Source organism: Cydia strobilella, chromosome 9 (genome assembly GCF_947568885.1).
Source record: "Cydia strobilella chromosome 9, ilCydStro3.1, whole genome shotgun sequence".
In the NCBI taxonomy this organism is placed as follows: domain Eukaryota; kingdom Metazoa; phylum Arthropoda; class Insecta; order Lepidoptera; family Tortricidae; genus Cydia; species Cydia strobilella.
The window spans coordinates 8794830-8815688 of NC_086049.1; the positions used below are offsets into that span (position 1 = coordinate 8794830).

At 38.7% G+C, this 20859-nt stretch overlaps 1 protein-coding gene across 1 annotated transcript; it reads right to left on the bottom strand.

The window, feature by feature from the left end:
• Positions 1-14765: 14765 nt before the first annotated feature.
• Positions 14766-19870, bottom strand: LOC134744211 (uncharacterized). Its single transcript, XM_063677932.1, has 2 exons — positions 18865-19870; positions 14766-15081 (listed from the first exon to the last, which is right to left on the bottom strand). The coding sequence occupies exons 1-2, from the start codon at positions 19822-19824 to the stop codon at positions 15046-15048; spliced, it is 996 nt and encodes a 331-aa protein (XP_063534002.1). The 5' UTR covers positions 19825-19870; the 3' UTR covers positions 14766-15045.
• Between the last annotated feature and the right edge of the window lie 989 nt (positions 19871-20859).

Here is a 20859-nt window from a genome sequence, read left to right on the forward strand (position 1 = left end):
ATTCGAAGTAATGTGTGCTTTATGAACAAGGTAGACGACTTAAATTAGCACGCTTATATGCTAAAAGGGAAGCCCTTTATAAGGCTAACCCTTATAAGCAATATGCAAGGTGTTGGTGAGCGGATGATAAGGGTTTTGTAAGGGTATTTGGGCTACCGATTACTCAAATGTGGTAGCTTTATATAAGGGTTTTTAAAAGCAAAACAAAGGGTTTTGTCTGGCAACTCACCATACAGTTAAGCCTTATGCAATACCCTTATAAAACCCCGATAAGGGATAGCGGGCCGGTCCCTGGTTTGCATGAAACCATACTTGTGTTTTAAGGCCTCTCATTATGTATCAGTTACATAAACTACTATTACACACTTGTAGTAATGAGTTACCTGTTAATAGAGGTATTGTCTTTTTGTTTTGGCATATGCCGATCAAAAGTAACATGACAATGTATCTATTTTGTTATTCTTTTGCTTCAATTTTATTTTTAGTTTAAGCACGTTATGCAGTTATTGTAACTGCCATTTAGCTGTTATTTCCGGGTTCCGTACCCAAAGGGTAAAAACGGGACCCTATTACTAAGACTCCGCTGTCCGTCTGTCCGTCTGTCTGTCACCAGGCTGTATCTCATGAACCGTGATAGCTAGACAGTTGAAATTTTCACAGATGATGTATTTCTGTTGCCGTTATAACAACAAATACTAAAAACAGAATAAAATAAATATTTAAGCGGGGCTCCCATACAACAAACATGATTTTTTTGCCGTTTTTGCGTAATGGTACGGAACCCTTCGTGCGCGAGTCCGACTCGCACTTGGCCGGTTTTATTCTGAAATATTTAGGACATTACCTATGATTACCTAGATTAAATATGTGCCTTAGCTGTCAAAAAAAAAAAAAAACCAAATGTTTTAATAATAAATATTTAGGTTAAAGTAATAAATAAATCATAATATAACATTTCGCAATAATGAAAACTGTTTAGTTATTATAGATTCTCCACACAAGTGACCCATTTTCATTATTAAACGTTAACGCCAATACTAACATTAAATAATTTCACGGTTTAGACTCACTTGTTTTGTATTAGTGCTTGAGAAAGGGGACGTAGGTTCTCCGAAACATGTCGCGCGAGTGACTAAAACAAGTGAGTCTAAACCGTGAAATTATTTAATGTTAGTATGTCTCACAACAGTTTAAATTCGAACACCATGCAATACTGTGCTGCTATGGTCTAAGAGGATTTCAATAAACTGATACTTATTCTTCGAGCAAATATTACTTAGGTCATGTCATCAAATAAAACGAGTCCACGAAGAGCACATAAAAGTCACACGCCACATGTGACCGTGTTTTATTCCTAACCGAACTCATATGATAAAGGGTCCCCTTTCTCTTTTCATGTTCACTGGTGCGAATGAGTCGAAAATAGTTTTGCGACTCGTTTGTTTCTTTAATTTTGAATAGTTTTCGGACGTCCTTATCTAGATATTGTCGTTATTATAACAAGAGTATTAATGTATGTCTTTAATAATACCGTGATACCATTCTTAATGAAAACGCGTTTTCTCTAATTAAAACTAGTTTTCCGAAACGTCTTGGTGAAAATGCATTTCCGCATGCACTAGTTTCCGCAATTTGTCGAAAACTAGTTTTGTACTCTAGGCTAAATAGCTTATTTTTCTGTTTTTATTTATTTTTATTAGCCTACTTTGGTTTTCCACTGCTGGGCAAAGGCCATAGATTAGTATATGTTATTACTGTAATAGATAAGAAACTCTCGGACATTTCACGTTCACGTCTCTACTAGTGCTGCCCCTAGCGGTCCTGCTCTCAACTAATGAGACTGTATATGCAGTAAACACGCACACATGTACACACACACACACACACACACACGTACTTATGGGTTCTTTACCTACATGTAACAACTTTAATATTGGAAACTGATTTATGTAGTAATCTTTGTCGTACCAATTTCCATTTGCTTAGAAAACTACATAAATCAGTTTTTCAGAATAAATAAATGAAAACTTATGTTGAATCAAGTACAATATATTATTTATAAGTACCTACTTATTTACATACGTTCCATTCCAAGTAACTAAGACACATGCAAATACAGCGACGCTTTAAGCGCACTTCCGTGAAAATAACTTAACAGCAAGTATGTAACAATTTATTTCCTGACTATGTTTTAAACAATAATTAGAGGCAACCTAATTCATTTCTTCTTCTTGATCCCAAAATAACTTGGAAAGCTTCAATAGTTTGATCCAACTTTTTTTGATTTAATTTAGATCCATTTTTGTCGCATACCTGCCGTGTCGCAACTTTATTCTGAAAGCTTTTTAATTCCTGAAAATATATTAACAGTTAAGATGTTATCAAAAGTATAAAAAGGTTATTTTACAGCGAAACAGGACAAGTGTTGAGCATGCATTTTAAGGGTGTGCTATTGTCACATTTAATGTTAGGTAACAAGAAATCAGTGAATCGGGATATTATTCATGTAAAATGTCGACAAAGGTAACGTATTGTGGTTGGATTTTATCAGTAGATGTATGTCTTTCTAATTTTGGCAGGTTGTAGTTGATTTATCAGATTAAGACCTAGGCACGGAAAATAGTATCTTAATTATGATAATCAGAGCAACGTGTATGACGGGCCTTACGGGCACTAAGAATGGTGCTAGTTCAACGGCTGTTATTTGAAATGTTACAATGTTCCATGTTCCATCGCCAACATTTCATAAATATGCTTTACCCGAAGCCTCTATCAAAGCTTTTGATAAAGATGAAATAATAAATAAATGTTCAGGAGGTATATATATATTATAAACTCGAAAATTTACTTACCTTGCCCTTATACCGATGTACATACAAGAAGGTACACAGATTCGGCGCGGCCCGGCCGGCATTGCTTTTCATCTTGCCTGCGTTGGTTTGGTTGAATGAGTAAGAGCACAACTCAACACAACTTACAAGGTTGGTTGTGATATAAAGAAACGCTGTTTGTTAATATCTTAACATAAATCTGACCAAAAATATGTTTAAACGGAATTTATATTAAAAAACAACTTAGAAATAATTTCAAAATTTCCCGTCAAACCAAACGTCATTTGGTTTTTTTATTCGTCTAAATACGTCAGTCTGTCATTGTACGGTGTTTGCACAACATATTAAAAAAACTACTTTTACGTTTCAAATTTATTTTGTTTCCTAGTTCATTTGCAACGTAAGGTTAGTAACACTATCAAAACATTTTTTATTAAAATATATTCTTCTAGATTTAATTAAATACGATTAAGTTACCTGCTTAAATATTTGTTTTGGTATATTTTGTTTTCTACTATCTACACACAAGAATGATATCTAGCCACACTCAGCCCTCCTTATGCTAAAGGCGGTATCTCAAAAACGAATGAACTGGAAATGGAACGTTATGATTCAAATTTAAGGTACTTATTTGCATGCAATCTTCAATTGAGATACCGCTTTTTAGCTCAGCAGGGCACCACGGCTGAGGAATATATGTCCAGCATAACCCAGAGATGGCATTATTATCAGCATTACATTACTCCTCTTCAGAGATACTATACCATGGCAAAGGCCTCCCCTCGCTATAACAACAAATACTACATATACAACAAATACTAAAAACAGAATAAAAAAAATATTTAAGTGGGGTTCCCATACAACAACCGTGATTTTTTTGGGTAATGGTACGGTACCCTTCGTGCGCGAGTCCGACTCGCACTAGGTCGGTTTTTAGGGTTCCGTACCTCAAAAGGAAAAAACGTAACCCTTATAGGATCACTCGTGCGTCTGTCTGTCTGTCGGCCTGTCTGTCTGTCCGTCTGTCACAGCCTATTTTCTCCGAAACTACTGGACTAATTAAGTTGAAATTTGGTATACATATGTAAGTTTGTGACCCAAAGACGATGATGTAACGTAAACAAATAAATTTTAAACATGGGGGCCACTTTTGGGGGGTAAATGTGAAAATTAAAAAATAAAGTTTTTCAAACTATATCGCGTTACGTATCAAATGAAAGAGCTCATTGTGAGAATCTCAAATATATTTTTTTTTATAATTTTAGGATAAACAATTTAGAAGTTACTCCGAAACTACTGGGTCTAAAATTTTGAAAAAATACACAAAATAGATTATATAGATTAGAGGAAAATCTATTAGAAAAGTGCAGTCAAGCGTGAGTCGGGCTTAATTACTTAGTTTTTGATCCGACCCCTACGGGTTTTTTAAAGACATTTCACTCACGTTTCACATAAAAAATACATTGTTTAAATTGTGTAATGTACGGAACCCTTGGAACGCGAGTCCGACTCGCACTTGGCCGGGTTTTTTTATTTTCTGAATTAAGTTAGTGAGAAAATAGTACATTTCGATGCTAGTGCGGACAAGTAAGGAATTCTAAACTTTTATATTATTAATTCTGTGACATCATTGACCGTGACATTTTTTTTTGAACATTTATGGCCTGGATGCGAGTCCTTTAAGCCAAATCTTTTTTTTGCTATTTTTTAAATGGCAGAGAATGCACTAGTAATTTTGTTAATACACTTCACTTTAAATCTTTAATGCTGTATATATTTTTGATATATTTTTGCAACGGACACACCGCGGGGCAGGACGGGAGTTGAAAGGGGCAGACCTCGGCGGACTTTCTCTGATCAGATCGGGGAAATCCTGAAGAAAGGCCAGGTCAAGAGCACCCTAAACCGGCGAGCGTGTATGAGGAATGTTATGAAAGTGAAGGAAGCGAAAGAGGTATGTCAGGATCGTAGCAAGTGGAAATCCGTAGTCTCTGCCTACCCCTCCGGGAAATAGGCGTGATTATATGTATGTATGTATGTTGTGCAACGGAACGTAACTGTCAACGTTTTTAAGAATATCGGTGAGACGGCGGGGGACATTATTATCAAACACTTCACTTAATTCACTTGCAAGGATGAGTCTTTGAATCGCAAACACTTGGCATTGATCATGACATTATGAAGAGGTGTTTTTTTAACTTTTATTCGACTAGAATGGATGTTATTATTATTGAACCCACTTCAATGAAAGTTTTTCTTTTAAATGCATGTTCTATAAGACAGAAACAATTGTAAATATAAAACGTTGTACTATTATTACCCAAGTGTCGTTATGAGGTAAGTAATAAAATATGAAATATGTATATTTTTCGTATTCTTACATTAACAGTAGGTTTTTATGTTGATTACGACGTTTAAAGGAAACTAATATTAACGCTCATCAATAAGTAGTCATGAATTGGAACAAGTGTAAATTTAAAAAAATTGGTAAAGTAAAAGGCACTAGTTCGCGAAAACCAACTTTCCGCACGCTAAACAGCTATGTAAAATAGCACTTTTTGAGCAACTGTATTAAAAAATATACTTTCAAACTCAAAATTGAAGAAATAACGAAGTCTCAAAAAATAACATTTTTACTTTTATCATTTGGATTAGGTATATGTACGAGTAGGTGAAAATCGTGGTGGAAGTTGAAGACTATGTCTTTTTACCCCGTTTTACGGCACCTGTTGTTGTATCGAGTTGTAGAAATTTACATGGCACGAAACTGTTGAATGTAGCGGCAAGCAGCGGCGGATCGAGATGGTAATACTCGTATTAAGATCTTATGGGTCGAGTCTTATGTTCAGCAAGTGTGGTGTTTCGGCTACGTTGTTATAAGAACTACTAATACTTCCTGAAATATTTCCACGGTTCAGTAACGTTCTTGAATTAGTCGAGTTGGAATTAACTTTTTTCGTGTTCTTGTTGAATTAATATGAATAAATTATGCCTTAATAGCTACATTAATAGTAGTTTATGTGACTGCTACATAATGAAAGGCATTGAAACTCGAGTGTGGGTTTACACAAGTGTTTTAATGCCTAACTATGAACAGTTACATACACTGCTTTATCTACACACATATTATAAAATTTATATGATTGATTCACTGGTTAGTGAATATATCATAGAGCCGACATATTACAGCCGACATTGGGGCATAGTTGCTCTCTGGCTGAATTTGCGGATATGAGGTGGCGTCTCCGAAATATCTTTATCGCACATTTTACACGAAACTTTTGCTAGAGTTACTTTGAAAACAACACAATTCTTCTACAGAGGCAAAACGGTAATTTGACCGGTAGGTACAGTGAGCTGAGAATTGCATGGAGAAATTATGAATGAATTCATTGATAAAGTCGCCATGCACTTTTGCGGCTGATGGTACTTACTGTAAATGTCAGTGTCCACGACAAGCTGTTCAAGTCATCTTTATCTTCCATGTTTAGGCAAATCCATGTCTCGCTACAGCTTACACTATTATTGCTATCTATTGAATTAATAATTCATAGCCTATGTTGTTAGTGCAAATGCTAACAGGAGGATTTCCCTATAGCGTGTCCAAGCAGTATTGTTACTTTAATACGTTTAACACGTTAATGAAATAAATAGGTAGTCATAACGTTCTGATACTGTGATATTTCATAAGATTTCGATTAAAACGAGAATTATTTTGTGTCGAGTTACGTTAAACTAATGGCATTCAGTGGGTAGTGATTAAAAATGTGATTTGTGATTTAAACAAAAAACTACTTGAGACCTCGGGTGACCTAGGGCTGGCTCATTCCTAGGCCAAAGAATAGGCATAGCCATCCAGCGGGGTAATGTAGCCAGCCTCATGGGCACCCTTCCGCAGGGGACAGACTTGGGGGACCTTTCATAGGTGGGTATTTTTCTATATTATTTTAATTTTTAAGTAGTTTTATTTTAATGTTAGTTTAGTTTTAATTTGTTTAGTTTATATGTAGTTTTAATGTTTTTTTTCTACTCGTCGAGTATAATCTGTGTATTAGAACTTCATAAGCAACACTACAACCTTACTCTTTTCAACGTTGGATAGTCTATGGCACTTCCGACTCAAGTATAAGAATTTTATCGATACGGTTTAGTCAATTATAAAAATTTTGAAAATAGAACTTCATACATTTCGATTAAATATTTCTTGTTTACGGAGACTCGATTCAATGCAAATTAGCCTACTTAAACACGCTGCTGCGTCGCATCTGCTTTGTGATTGGTTGACTAACAAAAACATTTTATTTTATGTTGTAGTAGAAACAATTGCTTCATAAGTCAGAAACGCGCATGTGACACCCTTCATATAGCAACATCCATACCCTACGAAAACCGCTTAGCGTTGCTTGTTAGTCTCCATAGGCTACGGTGGCCAAAATCGAGAAAAAAACTGTCTTAAAATTGAATTTAGCAAGGAGTAGGTACCAGGGCCTCATGAGTTACGAGGAGGTGTCGTTGACCAACCCGCCGGGGGCGCCGGGCCCGGCGGCCGGGCGCGTACGAGTATGAAGGTATCGCGGGCTGCGGCAGCTCGCGTATCTTAGCTGTATACTTTTGGTTTGTTTACCTATATGATTCTACTAGTTGAAAGTATCATTTTTTTGACTCGTAGAAAAAGTATTGTATACAATAGTGATATAATCAAGCTTTTCAATCTCGTACCTTAACTTAAGCAACTCAGCAAGCTTCGTTGCTTAAACACGGTACTCGACTGAAAAGCTCTCTATTATATCACGATTGTATAAAATACTATTTTAATATGTGCTGTTGTGTTAATTAAATAAATTGGCTATAGTAAATATAGTCACAGATTTGTGTTTACCCGAATATTTGTTAATTAATCCATCGGTAGTCGCGAAAATGCCCTTTCTCTCCTACCCGCCAATTCTAATCATGAAAAAGTATAAATATAACGTACCATGGGGTAAAAGATTAATTCTCGCTATGGCCCTGGAACTAGTATAACATTTCGTATTAAGATACTAAGTATTATCCGCTAGAGCACCTACTGTAATAACATATATTGTTTTGGTACAAATGTGGTACAAATAGTACTTTTTTTGATTAATAAATATTAATTTGTAAGAAAATGATAAAATGGTATTTTTTATTCATCAAATAGTTACAACCTACCTCAGAAGCTGTCACAACTTACTTATTACCTCGGTGTTAGGAGAGTTGTGACACGGGGAGTTGTTCTGGTTTTCGTAGATTTTCTCAAATACTTTTATTCATATTCGTAACAGGTTTTGGAAAAGTATGAATTAAGCTACACATTATTATAAACTTCATATCGATGGTATGCTTTGTTGCCGAGATATGTCGGTAAAAATAAAATTTGTCAAAACCTTCCTCGGTCTCCCCTGCGTAGCGTAAAGTGTGAAGCGTATTGAACTGAACGATTCACGCGCGCTAATGGATGACTGTTGAATTGATTGCTCCTCTGTTTATGATGTTGTCACGCGAAGATGCGGGGAGCTAACGATCGATGGTATCTCCTTGCTGGTAATGAAATGCAAACGAATCCAGGCTCCCTTACTCGCTCACATTAATCTTCAGTGGCTTTCTTTTTCTGTGGCTTTCACAATTTGTACACAGATTTGTCATGATTTCGGATTTTCCTTGTTTTCGGTGATACGTTCTCGTAATGGTACGATGACATTAAAGCGTATATAGTGATGTGTCGTTTGACTCTTTGCGACCGCACCGCTCTTGCTTTTAGCTCCATTTTGGCAAGGTAATGGCGTCGGAATGATATACTAAGGAAGTTAAGTCATATCATTTTCGGTATATGTACAATCATACAGTTAGAATGTTAGATATGCGTAGGTATACCTACCTACGTATATACGGTATATGTATGTAGGTACATAATATGTACCTACATACATATACCGTAATCATCATGATTATTGCAATATTGATACAGACATTACTTCGTAGTCTACTTTTTAACCATGTTAAAATGGTTAAAAAGTAGACTACGAAGTAATGTCTGTATCAATATTGCGATAATCATTATGGTTGCATAAGGGCAGCAAAGTCAAGCGTTATTTTACCCCAGGTCAAGCAGTGGGCTACAAATTGAATAATTATCTTTGACATTGTTCTCCGGACCGTCGGCGATCACAAAACCACCCCACCATCCAACCTAATTTGCAAAACATCATCCCCCCTAGTAGAACTTAGATCTGTAACAAATACTCTAATTGACTTTTAAGTTTTTCATAAAACAGTTGTAATATAAATTTACTATTTTGACTTAATTGATCCTAGGAGTTCTAGATAAATAGGAATAACTATTTAGTAGGTTTTGTACTTTCCGACGTCACTATTTTGTGTTACGAAATCACCAACACCAGGAAACAGCGACCAGGAAATCTATAGTATATTTTGAAACGGAACACCATAATCTTAACATAAATTAAAATTTATGTGTTTTGTCGATGATATTATATTTACCTACGCTTTACAGGAGCAACATAATTATGCAACGTAATGATTGTATTAATATGAATCATTACGTTGTATGAGTGATTACGTCTAGTCAGTTGCTGCTGAGTGTATGTATATATAGTCAGAGGTTACTGATATACCTAGCTAGTATTGGTTTGAAAGAGGCGATTCGGTAAGCGTTGTGAATATAACCGCCTAGAACGGAGCGCCTGACCGAGTCGAGGCAGTTGATTGTTATCTGTGGCCCTTTAGGCTTAACTTGTAGCGGAGTTTGTCTAAACAAGGGGCTTAAAAGGCTGCGATAGTGCCGCTAGCTTAGCGGCCCATTATTTGATTGATAGTTGACGGAAGTCAATTTGTCTAAAAATTTGAGCAAAGGTGATGATCGCAACAGCAAAAAAAGGCCGCATTTTTTTGCTATCTCGATCATTGTTTTAGGTACGGTCAAACAAAATCAAATAGATAATGACGGTCAAATAAACCTATCTATTTAGTAAGGTGTATTGCGATCATTATCACTTTACCTATTTAATGCTGACTGTACACTCCCTACTTAGCATTTCGCATCTAATAATTAGGTAGAAGTAGAGCTTAATGTAATGTAGCCAATGTGGATATAGTTCTTCCATACCTCTCTGTCATCCGTCATCGCATCATTCACTTGCGTTCGTTTCATATCATCTCTCACACAATCCATCCACCTTTTCGTCGGTTTTCCTCTCCTCGTACCTCCCTCCACATTCATTCTTAAAACCTTTTTCGTCACATGACTTTCATCCCTCCGCATCACATGCCCGTACCACGCTAGGCGATTTGCCCTTACTTTTTCTGTTATGGGTGCAACTTTCAGGCTTCCTCTTATATACTCATTCCTTATCCTATCTATTCTCGTCATGCCACACATCCATCTTAACATTCTCATCTCCGCTACATGCAATCTCTTTTCATCCGTCACCTTTAGGGCCCAACACTCTGATCCATACATGACGACAGGCCTTATGATTGTTTTATAAATTTTTCCCTTCAACCGAAGAGGCATTCGGGCGTCGCAAATGGTTCCCGTAACCTGTCGCCATTTCATCCATCCTGTGGTAATCCGGTTTTTCACGTCACGGTCAATATCGCCATCGCACTGTACGAGCGAACCGAGGTATACTTGAAGTCGGAGCAGACCGGCACTGTAACGCTGTCGAGTTCTATGGCAGCAAAACTGGAGAGACCGCCAAAATCGCAGAACATGTGTTCTGTTTTAGATCTGCTGATTTTCAGGCCAACATTCTCCCAATTTGCCGCCATTTCTCAAGTCTGCTCTGCACCTCGAGCTGGTTTTCACCTACAAGCACAATGTCATCAGCAAACAGCATACACCAAGGTGCCTCTTCCTGTATGTCCGACGACAGAGCGTCCATAACCAGCAGGAAGAGGTAAGGGCTTAAAGCCAATCCCTGGTGCAAGCCTACCGTGACACTGAACCTGTCACTGGTGCTAGCAGCTGACCGGACGCGTGTACAGCACCGGATTAGCTCCACATACTTCCCAGGCACACATATCATATATTCAGGATTGAAACTTAATAGTATTTTACAGTACATATGGTGCTACTTTCTCGCACTAGGGCGTAAAGAGCACTTTTCGTGCATATATCGAAAGTTTAAAGGGCCATATGTACTGTAGAACGTTGTACGATACACGTGCGAATAAGTAATTCACAACTCGTGTCGATTTAAAACACTCCCTTACCGCTACTCGTTTCGTTTCGAATTTCCTCTTTTCCGCACTTGTATCGTAAATAACTATTACAGTACATATGGTGCTACTTTCTCGCACTAGTGCGTAAAAGAGCACTTTTCGTGCACATGTCGAAAGTTTAAAGGGCCATATGTACTGTAAAACGTTGTACGATACACGTGCGAATAGGTAATTTGCAACTCGTGTCGATTTAAAACACTCCCTGCGGTCGTGTTTTAATTTATCGCCACTCGTTTCGAATTTCCTCTTTTCCGCACTTGTATCGTAAATAACTATTATACAATCGTGATATAATAGAGAGCTTTTCAGTCGAGTACCATGTTTAAGCAACGAAGCTTGCTGAGTTGCTTAAGTAAGGAACGAGATTGAAAAGCTTGATTATATCACTATTGTATACAATACTTTTTCTACGAGACAAAAAAATAATACTTTCAACTAGTAGAATCATATTAGGTAAACAAACCAAAAGTATACAGCTAAGATACGCGAGCTGCCGCAGCCCGCGATACCTTAATACTCGTACGTGCCCCGGCCACCACCGGGGCCCGGCGCCCCCGGCGGGTTGGCCAACGACACCTCCTCGTAACTCGAGGTCCTGGTACCTGCTCCTTGCTAAATTCAATTTTAAGACAGTTTTTTCTCGATTTTGGAGGATTATGGAGACTAACAAGCAACGCTAAGCGGTTTTCGTAAGGTATGGATGTTGCTATATGAAGGGTGTCACATGCGCGTTTCTGACTTATGAAGCAATTGTTTCTACTACAACATAAAATAAAATGTTTTTGTTCGCCAACCAATCACAAAGCAGATGCGACGCAGCAGCGTGTTAAAGTAGGCTAATTTGCATTGAATCGAGTCTCCTTAAACAAGAAATAAATTATCGAAATGTATGAAGTTCTATTTTCAAAATTTATATAATTGACTAAACCGTATCGATAAAATTCTGATGCTTGAGTCGGAAGTGCCATAGACTATCCAACGTTGAAAAGAGTAAGGTCAGTGTTGCATATGAAGTTGTAATACACAGATTATAGTAGACGAGTAGAAAACTTATTTTTAAAATACTTTCCGGGTGAATTTTATTTAAAACGAAACACACGAATTATCTTACCAAAAAGTAAAACCACAGACAATACAAACAATACAATATATGATATTGTGGTATTGTAACATGCTGTGTAGTGTATAGCAATCTTCAGATTACTTTGTGTTAAACAATTGTTAATAAAGAATTAATACTCAAAAGACCTAAGCGAGTCCTATTCATTTAATCACCGCTACTCCTACCATTTATTAATAGCAAAATAATAAAATGCAGTTATTGCTTAACTACTTGCGCAAAGATGGCATTCGAGAGTAAAATCAAATAAGGGGTACTTTATTAATGTTAATTTCGAATAAGGAAAACCGTTATGCAGGTATAATATTTATTAACACACTTTCAAAATCCAATGCATGTTTAATAAAGTATACATTTCACAATCGCGATTATAGAAACCATAATGCACAATAATCGTTAAATCTAGAAAACCTAGCTTCCTAAATAATAAGTACTAAGTACTAGGATACCCAGGTATTCTAGTATTACTGGCAATATTAAATAGGAACAACAAATTACAAATGATTCCAAACAATTTAAACCACACAACTGAATCGTTAAGCGTTAACTACTTTAAGACAAGACAAGACAAGACAAGAGACGCCACACCCAGCCAGGAACATGCCTGCTCCGGACTAGCCGGCATACCAGGGGACGTAATTTTATGGGGAGTGACACGCTCTGGGATGGGAAAGGGATAGTTATAATCAGCCGGCTATGCAGCCTTAAGCCAATATTGGAAGGTAGGTGGGGTAGGTTATGTCGTCGAGGGAGAGCGTTGGTGATATGCTTCTCATCGTTTTCGTTTCGGTCTTCGTAACATCTTGTGCCAAGCGAGGCCAATATCATCTTGAGATGCCGTTTGCTCGTCGATTCGAGGTGTTGGTTCTTCTTCGTCTGATTCGCTGTCGGTATCGTCCAGTTGATATATTTCTCTTGCTGCTTTGATGAATTCGCCTTTGTCGTCTGCCATTTGAGCCACTCAGAGGGATGCCGGAATGGAGCTCTGTAGCTATATTTTATGCGGCTTCGAAGAGATGAGGTTTTGGTCGTCTTAGGATGTCCTATAGGTAGCATTTTATCTTCTTGTTTATTTTTTGCCGTTTTGACATCAATTCCCAATCACGCGATTCTCCCCGCTCGCTTGCCTCCTATATTATAAAAAACGAAGTCTACCAAAATGCCCATACTTCGAGCACAAGAGGACGGCACGTTGTCACTTAAACAACACTCATTTAAACAATTCATACACAAATAGCACCACAAAAAAGCACACAAATAGCACCTTACTTGAATTGCATAGCTATCAATTTTGAGTGGTAGAGTCCTCTAATTCCGCGTAGTGATACCCTTTTTTTGTCACTGCACATGTTGTAGCACTGACTGCGCATGCAGGAAATCGTGTAGACAATGCAAAAGGAATTTTGAAGCGTAACGTTGACCACTCGCAGTCAGTAATAGTAACTCGCAGTAAGTAAAGTTCTTTGTTCGTTGAGCCCCCTCCCCCGCGTCCGTCGGCCTGCACGTTCGGGATAAACTCAAAACACCGGACAAGTGCGAGCCGGACCCGCCCACCGAGGGCTCCGCACTTTTTAGTATTTGTTGTTGCAGCGGCAACAGAAACACATCATCCGTGAAAACTTCAACCGTCCAGCCATCACGGTTCACGAGACACAGGCCGGCGACAGACAGACGGACAGCGGAGTCCCAGCAACAGGGCCCCGCTTCCACCCCTTGGGCACGGAACCCTAAAAACCACCGAGCGGACCCTCATGCGATGCGGCCCCCACCCATCAACAGGGCGACTCCCGAGGAAGGCTCAGGCGTACAATTTGTAGCCTATTAAGTCGTTTGCTTTTAAACTAACTTAACCCCAACAATGCCTAATGTAGTTGTACCTGCAAACACTGTTAAGAACGGACCGTTATTTAAAAGACGTGAAATGGAAAAATCTCACCGGTAAATTGCACTGTTAACATTGCCACTCACTGTTTCACTTTCACATACAACCAACCCACGTTTTTCGAGATAAGCAGATATTTTAGAGAAACGTAAACTGCATATCTAGATGCTCGCGTCGGTAAAAACTATCACGGTCCGGTCAACATCTGGCGACAAGATGCAATTGCGAATGCCATTGTAAAGGGCCCCCGGAACACAACCGACCCCGGCCGCGGTCAGAACCAAACTCCTTAAGCGTTAACTACTTTAACTGAATTTAAATAATAAACCATAACTATGAATTCGAAATAGAACTATTAATCATCATTAAACAAATATGCCAAGTCTATAAAACCAATCACTATCACTATAATTTAACGGTTAAATTCAAAACGCTATAATTTAAGTTAAGGATTAATATTAAGCACAAACGCGACCGTTATGGAAATACAACAAAGAAAGCAACCTACAGCCGTTATATACCAATTGTAAAATCGAGAAGCACCAAAATCTACCAAAGACACAGGTAATAACTATAATGACTAAATTTAGTACTTATCTTTTAGCACTATGACCGCACAACCACTATACACTTGTGCTAGCTACAAAAGTTCAAGCCGTAATGCCCGCGTCGGTCTACATTTTGGAACGGCCGGATAACGAACTCCCTCCAATAATCTGGTTACAGTTGCCTCGGCCAATCACGTTGCGAGATTCCCGTAGCGTGACTGGTACGAACGCCGCTGATTGGTCCGTTTTGGCGGGAATGCTGGCATCATTGTTGTGACGAACGAGCGCTTTCTTGCGGCCATGATGAAAACGAACTGGTTTGACGTGTTGATGGCAGTGACGTTGCTCCATCGAGGCAACCATCGCGCCATCTATTGGCTGCTTGAGAGACTTCTATGGCCGTTATTGACACTCGTCCATCCTGACGACTTTGCGACTCTGCAAAGGAAGGAGAAAAAAAAACAAGAATTATCTGATTTTTATGACTAACAGAAATAGTATAAATTACTTATTTAAAAACCATATTTTCCATTTTCCTTTTATCTTATCCACTTTAATTTTCCATCAATTAATCCATGATAATCTATATCCATTTCCATTCTTAAACCATAATCAGTCCATTAATATCCAACATTTATATCCAATAATAAACCTTTTCGTCCAAAAAATATTTCATATTTGTCTTTTAAACCAATAAATAACCATATATATTAATCCAAGTCTTATAATCCTAAATAAATAGGAATGCCCAAAGCTAATTTATCCTTCCAGTAAGTCAATTAACTCCTCTGTACTATCTACCTGACTCTCATCAGAACTGCTTTCTGGCACATCCGTCTCCTTCTGAAATCTCTTTATCGAATCTGAAGATACTAAAGCTTCAAATCGCTTATAGCCCTTTACTCCTTTAAGCGAAGTAATTACGTACCTGTCGTTACCTGCCACTTTTGTGATCTTATACGGTCCACTAAATTTTTCTTTCAGCTTCCGCCTCACGTTGATGTTTCTATCGGCCGCGCCTTTCCACAGTACTAAATCATTTACCTTGTACTTCGTTGGTCGTTTCCGCTTTGCATTAAAATGTTTTTGCATGACCTCTGCCGTTCTTTTAAGATTACCTGATGCAGTGCACCGAGTTTGCTCCGCAGTCTGTTCATCGTCGAAGGAATTTCCTGCTATTGCTTGATATCTGCTGCGGCTTGCGCTAAACATTAATTTGAAGGGAGTAAATCCAGTAGATGCACTCTGTAGATTGTTCATACCCCAAGTTACATCGGACAGCTTCATATCCCAGTCTCTCTCGTTGTCCACGCTGGTGTTTAATGAGTCTAATAATGTACGGTTATACCTTTCAACCTGTCCATTAGCACGAGGGCACGCTACTGCATTAATGATATGTTTGATAAAGTTGTCCAAACAGAATTGTTTGAAACTTTTGCTCTTAAAGCAGGAACCACTGTCGGATATTATTCGTTTGGGATATCCAAACGAACAAAATATATTAAATAGAGAACTTATTACCTCTCGAGCCCTCGTGGTTTTCACAGGAACTGCCCAAGTGAATTTTGTGAAGGAATCGACAACCATTAGCAAGTAAGAGTTACCTGCACGGCTCTTGCAGAACGGTCCCAGATGATCGATGTGCACTGTATGCAATGGTTCTGCGATCTTCTCAATCGGGTGAAGCTCACCCTCAGCTCGCCCATACTGACTTCTTTTGTACAGACAATCTAGACAGGCACTTACATACTTACGAATAAATCTAGTCATACTAGGGAACCAAAAGGTGTCCTTGATGATCTGTTCACAGCGTTTTAACCCGGGATGTCCTATACAGTCGTGAAATTTTCGCAACACATTCCACCTCCCGTACTTAGGTACAACCAGCTTTTCCTTACCACCTGCAATTACTCTATACAACCGCTCTTCTTTTAACATATAATTGTTTTTAATATCGGGCTCCGCCTCACCTGATTCCAGTTTGGTTTTGATGATACGAATCTTTTCATCCTGATTTTGAAGACAGACAATCCAGTCAAAGACATCAATGGTGTTGATATCAATTTCTTGAGGAGGCTCGACCGGACTCCTGCTGAGGGCGTCTACGTGGCTATGGGACTTACCAGGTTTATGTTCTACTTCCATGTCGTATTCCTGAATGAGTAACCACCATCGTGCTATTCTTGGTGTTATATCCTTTTTCTGGAAGGTGTAACGCACTGCAGAGCAATCTGTGACAACTTTAAAATGGTTACCTACCAGGTAAATTCGAAACCTTCTTAAGGACTCCACGACTGCCAAGGTTTCGAGCTCGTAAGAATGATACATCGATTCTTCTTTGCTCGTTTTACGACTGAAGTAGGATATAGGTTTTAAATTGCCGTCTTGCTTTTGAAGGAGAATACCAGCTAATCCTCTGCTACTGGCATCTGTATGAACCTCGATGTCACCTTCTCGGCGAAAGAGAGAGAGAAGGGGACGAGTCGTTAATACCTTTTTCAACTCCTGGAAAGCCTTTTGTTGTTGTGGACCCCACTCCCAGCCAACATTTTTCTGCAGCAACCGGTATAAATCGTAAGCAATACCTGCATAGTTTTGGACAAACTTTCTGAAATAACTGGTGAGCCCCAGGAACATTCTCAGCTCATGAATGTTAGTCGGCTCCTTATACGCCAACACTGCCTCAATTTTTTTGCTGCCTGGTCTGATACCTTCCTCACAGATTTCATAGCCCAAGTAATCAATTTTTGTTTGCAAAAAGAAGCATTTCTCCAAATTTAAAGTCAAGCCTGCATCTTTAATTATTTGCAATACTACCTTCAAAAGATCAAGACCTTCCTCTATAGACTTTGTAGGGAGTAGCACATCATCAATATAAGGCAAAACCTTGTCATGACGCAGAGTTGAAAATATACGATCCATCAACCGCTGGAAAACGGCAGGTGAATTCGCCAAGCCGAATGGCATGCGAAGAAATTCGTAATGCCCTTCAGGTGTCACAAAACCAGTTTTATGAATAGAGTCTGTAGCTACCGGAATCTGATAAAACCCTTGAGACAAATCGAGACTTGTAAAATACTTTTTACCACCTAGCTTTTCGATGTGCTCCTCTATAACCGGCAAGGGATACTTGTCCTTCACGGTAATGCTGTTAAGTTTCCTAAAGTCGACACAAAGACGAAAGTCTCCATTTTTCTTACGTACCAGGATAATTGGGCTCGCGTAATTGGAAGTGGATTCTCTAATGATTCCATTAGACAACATATCCTCAATCTTCTCCCTCATTATGGTCTTCTCAGAATAAGATAACCTATAAGGTCTATAACATACCGGCTTATCAGAATTTAACTCTATGTTAAGTTCGACCTTGTTAGTAACTCCCAATTCACGCGTGTTTTCTGAAAAACAATCCGAAAATTCTTGCAAAATTTGACTCAATTGATTTAAAACCGATGGATCCTGAACCCCGCATTTAATCTTACTAACATCTACTTTCATTATCGAATTTCCAGAGACATTTGTTCCTTGAGGAGCAGGCACGGATGTTTCCTCTACTACATACCCTCTAACTAGCAGCTGTCCCTTCTTAAAGGCCAAGGGATTCGTACCTTGATTTATAACTAAGACAGAATTAACTGGAGTACAGTAAAGAGAAGAGGGAATACTGTACTCCACATCATCAAAACTACAAGAGCGAGCATCAACAAACAATACAGTGGAATCTTGAAGAACCTCATTACTACCAGTCTCCACAAATTGAGCCGTATTAGCAGGAATAACGGTATCAGTAGAACAGACTAATCTTACCTTGGAAACTTCTGCATCTGCACTAATTGAACTTATGTGGACTACCTCCTCGTTGGCAGGCTCCTGTTTGCTTCTCTCGAAGGTAACCGTTGATCCTTGAATAACTAACCTGTAGAGACCATTATTAAGAACTGGCTGACCTATAAATATATCGGCTTCTTTTAGGGGAATGTTGACCACCAATGCTTCAGATTTAACTTTGATTCCGTCGATAATGAACTCTACCGACACCTGACCACAACAGTTGATTAGTGGCCCGTAAAGCCCATTAATAAACATGTTGCATGGTTGTAAATTGAGATTTAGTTTACGAGAGCACTCCAATGTTATCAGATTCCGCCGGGCCCCCGAGTCTAAATAGGCTCTTACCTCATGACCATTTAAATTGATGTTTTTATAATAGCAATCATTTACCTGAGAATCAACAAGATTCACCGAAGCCTTCCGGAAACACTGCTCCGTCTTGTGGTTCGTCTTCCCACAGATGTCACATTTAACAGCGTTGGGATTCTTCGGACAGGACCGCACGACGTGACCTGCTTCCTTGCATAAGAAACAGGTTACAGATGGTTTGTTTGATGATGATGTAGGCTTCTGTTCTCCTGCGGTCACTTCCTTCGACGTACTAGGAGCGTTAAAATCTCTGCCACGTGTTGGATATTGTCGGCTTGGAGGTCCCTTTTTGTCATCGTTCATACACAAGAACTGAGAATATAACTCACCAGGGGTTCTGTAGTTACCTGCTCTAGCTGAGGTTCTTAAGTGAAATGGTAGCCCTTCAATCAAACAAGACACAGCCTTATCACCAGTGATTTCGCATTTCGTTAACAAGCTGCATTTAGAGTAAAAATAGTGTGTCATTGTTTCACTAAATGATTTCTTTCTATTGATCATTTCCTTAAGAGCCTCAGCATAGTCCAAGTTTTGAGGGAAAGCCTCAAGAATCCGCTCCTTCCATTCAAGCCATGTCATTTCGTAACTCCGTAAAGCATTATGCCACATTTTTGCTAAGCCCGACAGGCGTGACTGCATATAATAGCTTTTAACACTATCAGACCAACCGTGAATGGCGCCCAGTTGTTCAATTTTGTTGAGCCATTGTTGCGCTGGTAGCTCCGACTTTTCAGGATCGAACTCCGGGATAATGTCAGGTTTCACCATTACACCATAATAATTTGGATTGATCCTACCAGGTTCATCCAGCGCAGCAGGCGGCTCACGATCCACAGATTGTCGCGGCCGCCAAGGAGCCCAACGCCTCGGTGTACGCTCACGGCTGCGCCTGCGGCTACTGCTGCTGCGTCCTCGTCGTTCCAGTCGCGTGTTGTCCCACCGCACTGGACTACGGGACCTGCTCCTGCTACGTGAATCCATATCCCACTTCTGAAAATGTTAAACAATTGTTAATAAAGAATTAATACTCAAAAGACCTAAGCGAGTCCTATTCATTTAATCACCGCTACTCCTACCATTTATTAATAGCAAAATAATAAAATGCAGTTATTGCTTAACTACTTGCGCAAAGATGGCATTCGAGAGTAAAATCAAATAAGGGGTACTTTATTAATGTTAATTTCGAATAAGGAAAACCGTTATGCAGGTATAATATTTATTAACACACTTTCAAAATCCAATGCATGTTTAATAAAGTATACATTTCACAATCGCGATTATAGAAACCATAATGCACAATAATCGTTAAATCTAGAAAACCTAGCTTCCTAAATAATAAGTACTAAGTACTAGGATACCCAGGTATTCTAGTATTACTGGCAATATTAAATAGGAACAACAAATTACAAATGATTCCAAACAATTTAAACCACACAACTGAATCGTTAAGCGTTAACTACTTTAACTGAATTTAAATAATAAACCATAACTATGAATTCGAAATAGAACTATTAATCATCATTAAACAAATATGCCAAGTCTATAAAACCAATCACTATCACTATAATTTAACGGTTAAATTCAAAACGCTATAATTTAAGTTAAGGATTAATATTAAGCACAAACGCGACCGTTATGGAAATACAACAAAGAAAGCAACCTACAGCCGTTATATACCAATTGTAAAATCGAGAAGCACCAAAATCTACCAAAGACACAGGTAATAACTATAATGACTAAATTTAGTACTTATCTTTTAGCACAATGACCGCACAACCACTATACACTTGTGCTAGCTACAAAAGTTCAAGCCGTAATGCCCGCGTCGGTCTACATTTTGGAACGGCCGGATAACGAACTCCCTCCAATAATCTGGTTACAGTTGCCTCGGCCAATCACGTTGCGAGATTCCCGTAGCGTGACTGGTACGAACGCCGCTGATTGGTCCGTTTTGGCGGGAATGCTGGCATCATTGTTGTGACGAACGAGCGCTTTCTTGCGGCCATGATGAAAACG

Coding starts and splice junctions, on each gene's coding strand:
- LOC134744211 (XM_063677932.1), bottom strand. CDS start 19,824: ATGGATTCACGTAGCAGGAGCAGGTCCCGTAGTCCAGTGCGGTGGGAC. Junction 15,082..18,864: donor TGAATCTTGTTGATTCTCAG/GTAAATGATTGC, acceptor CTTCCTTTGCAG/AGTCGCAAAGTCGTCAGGAT.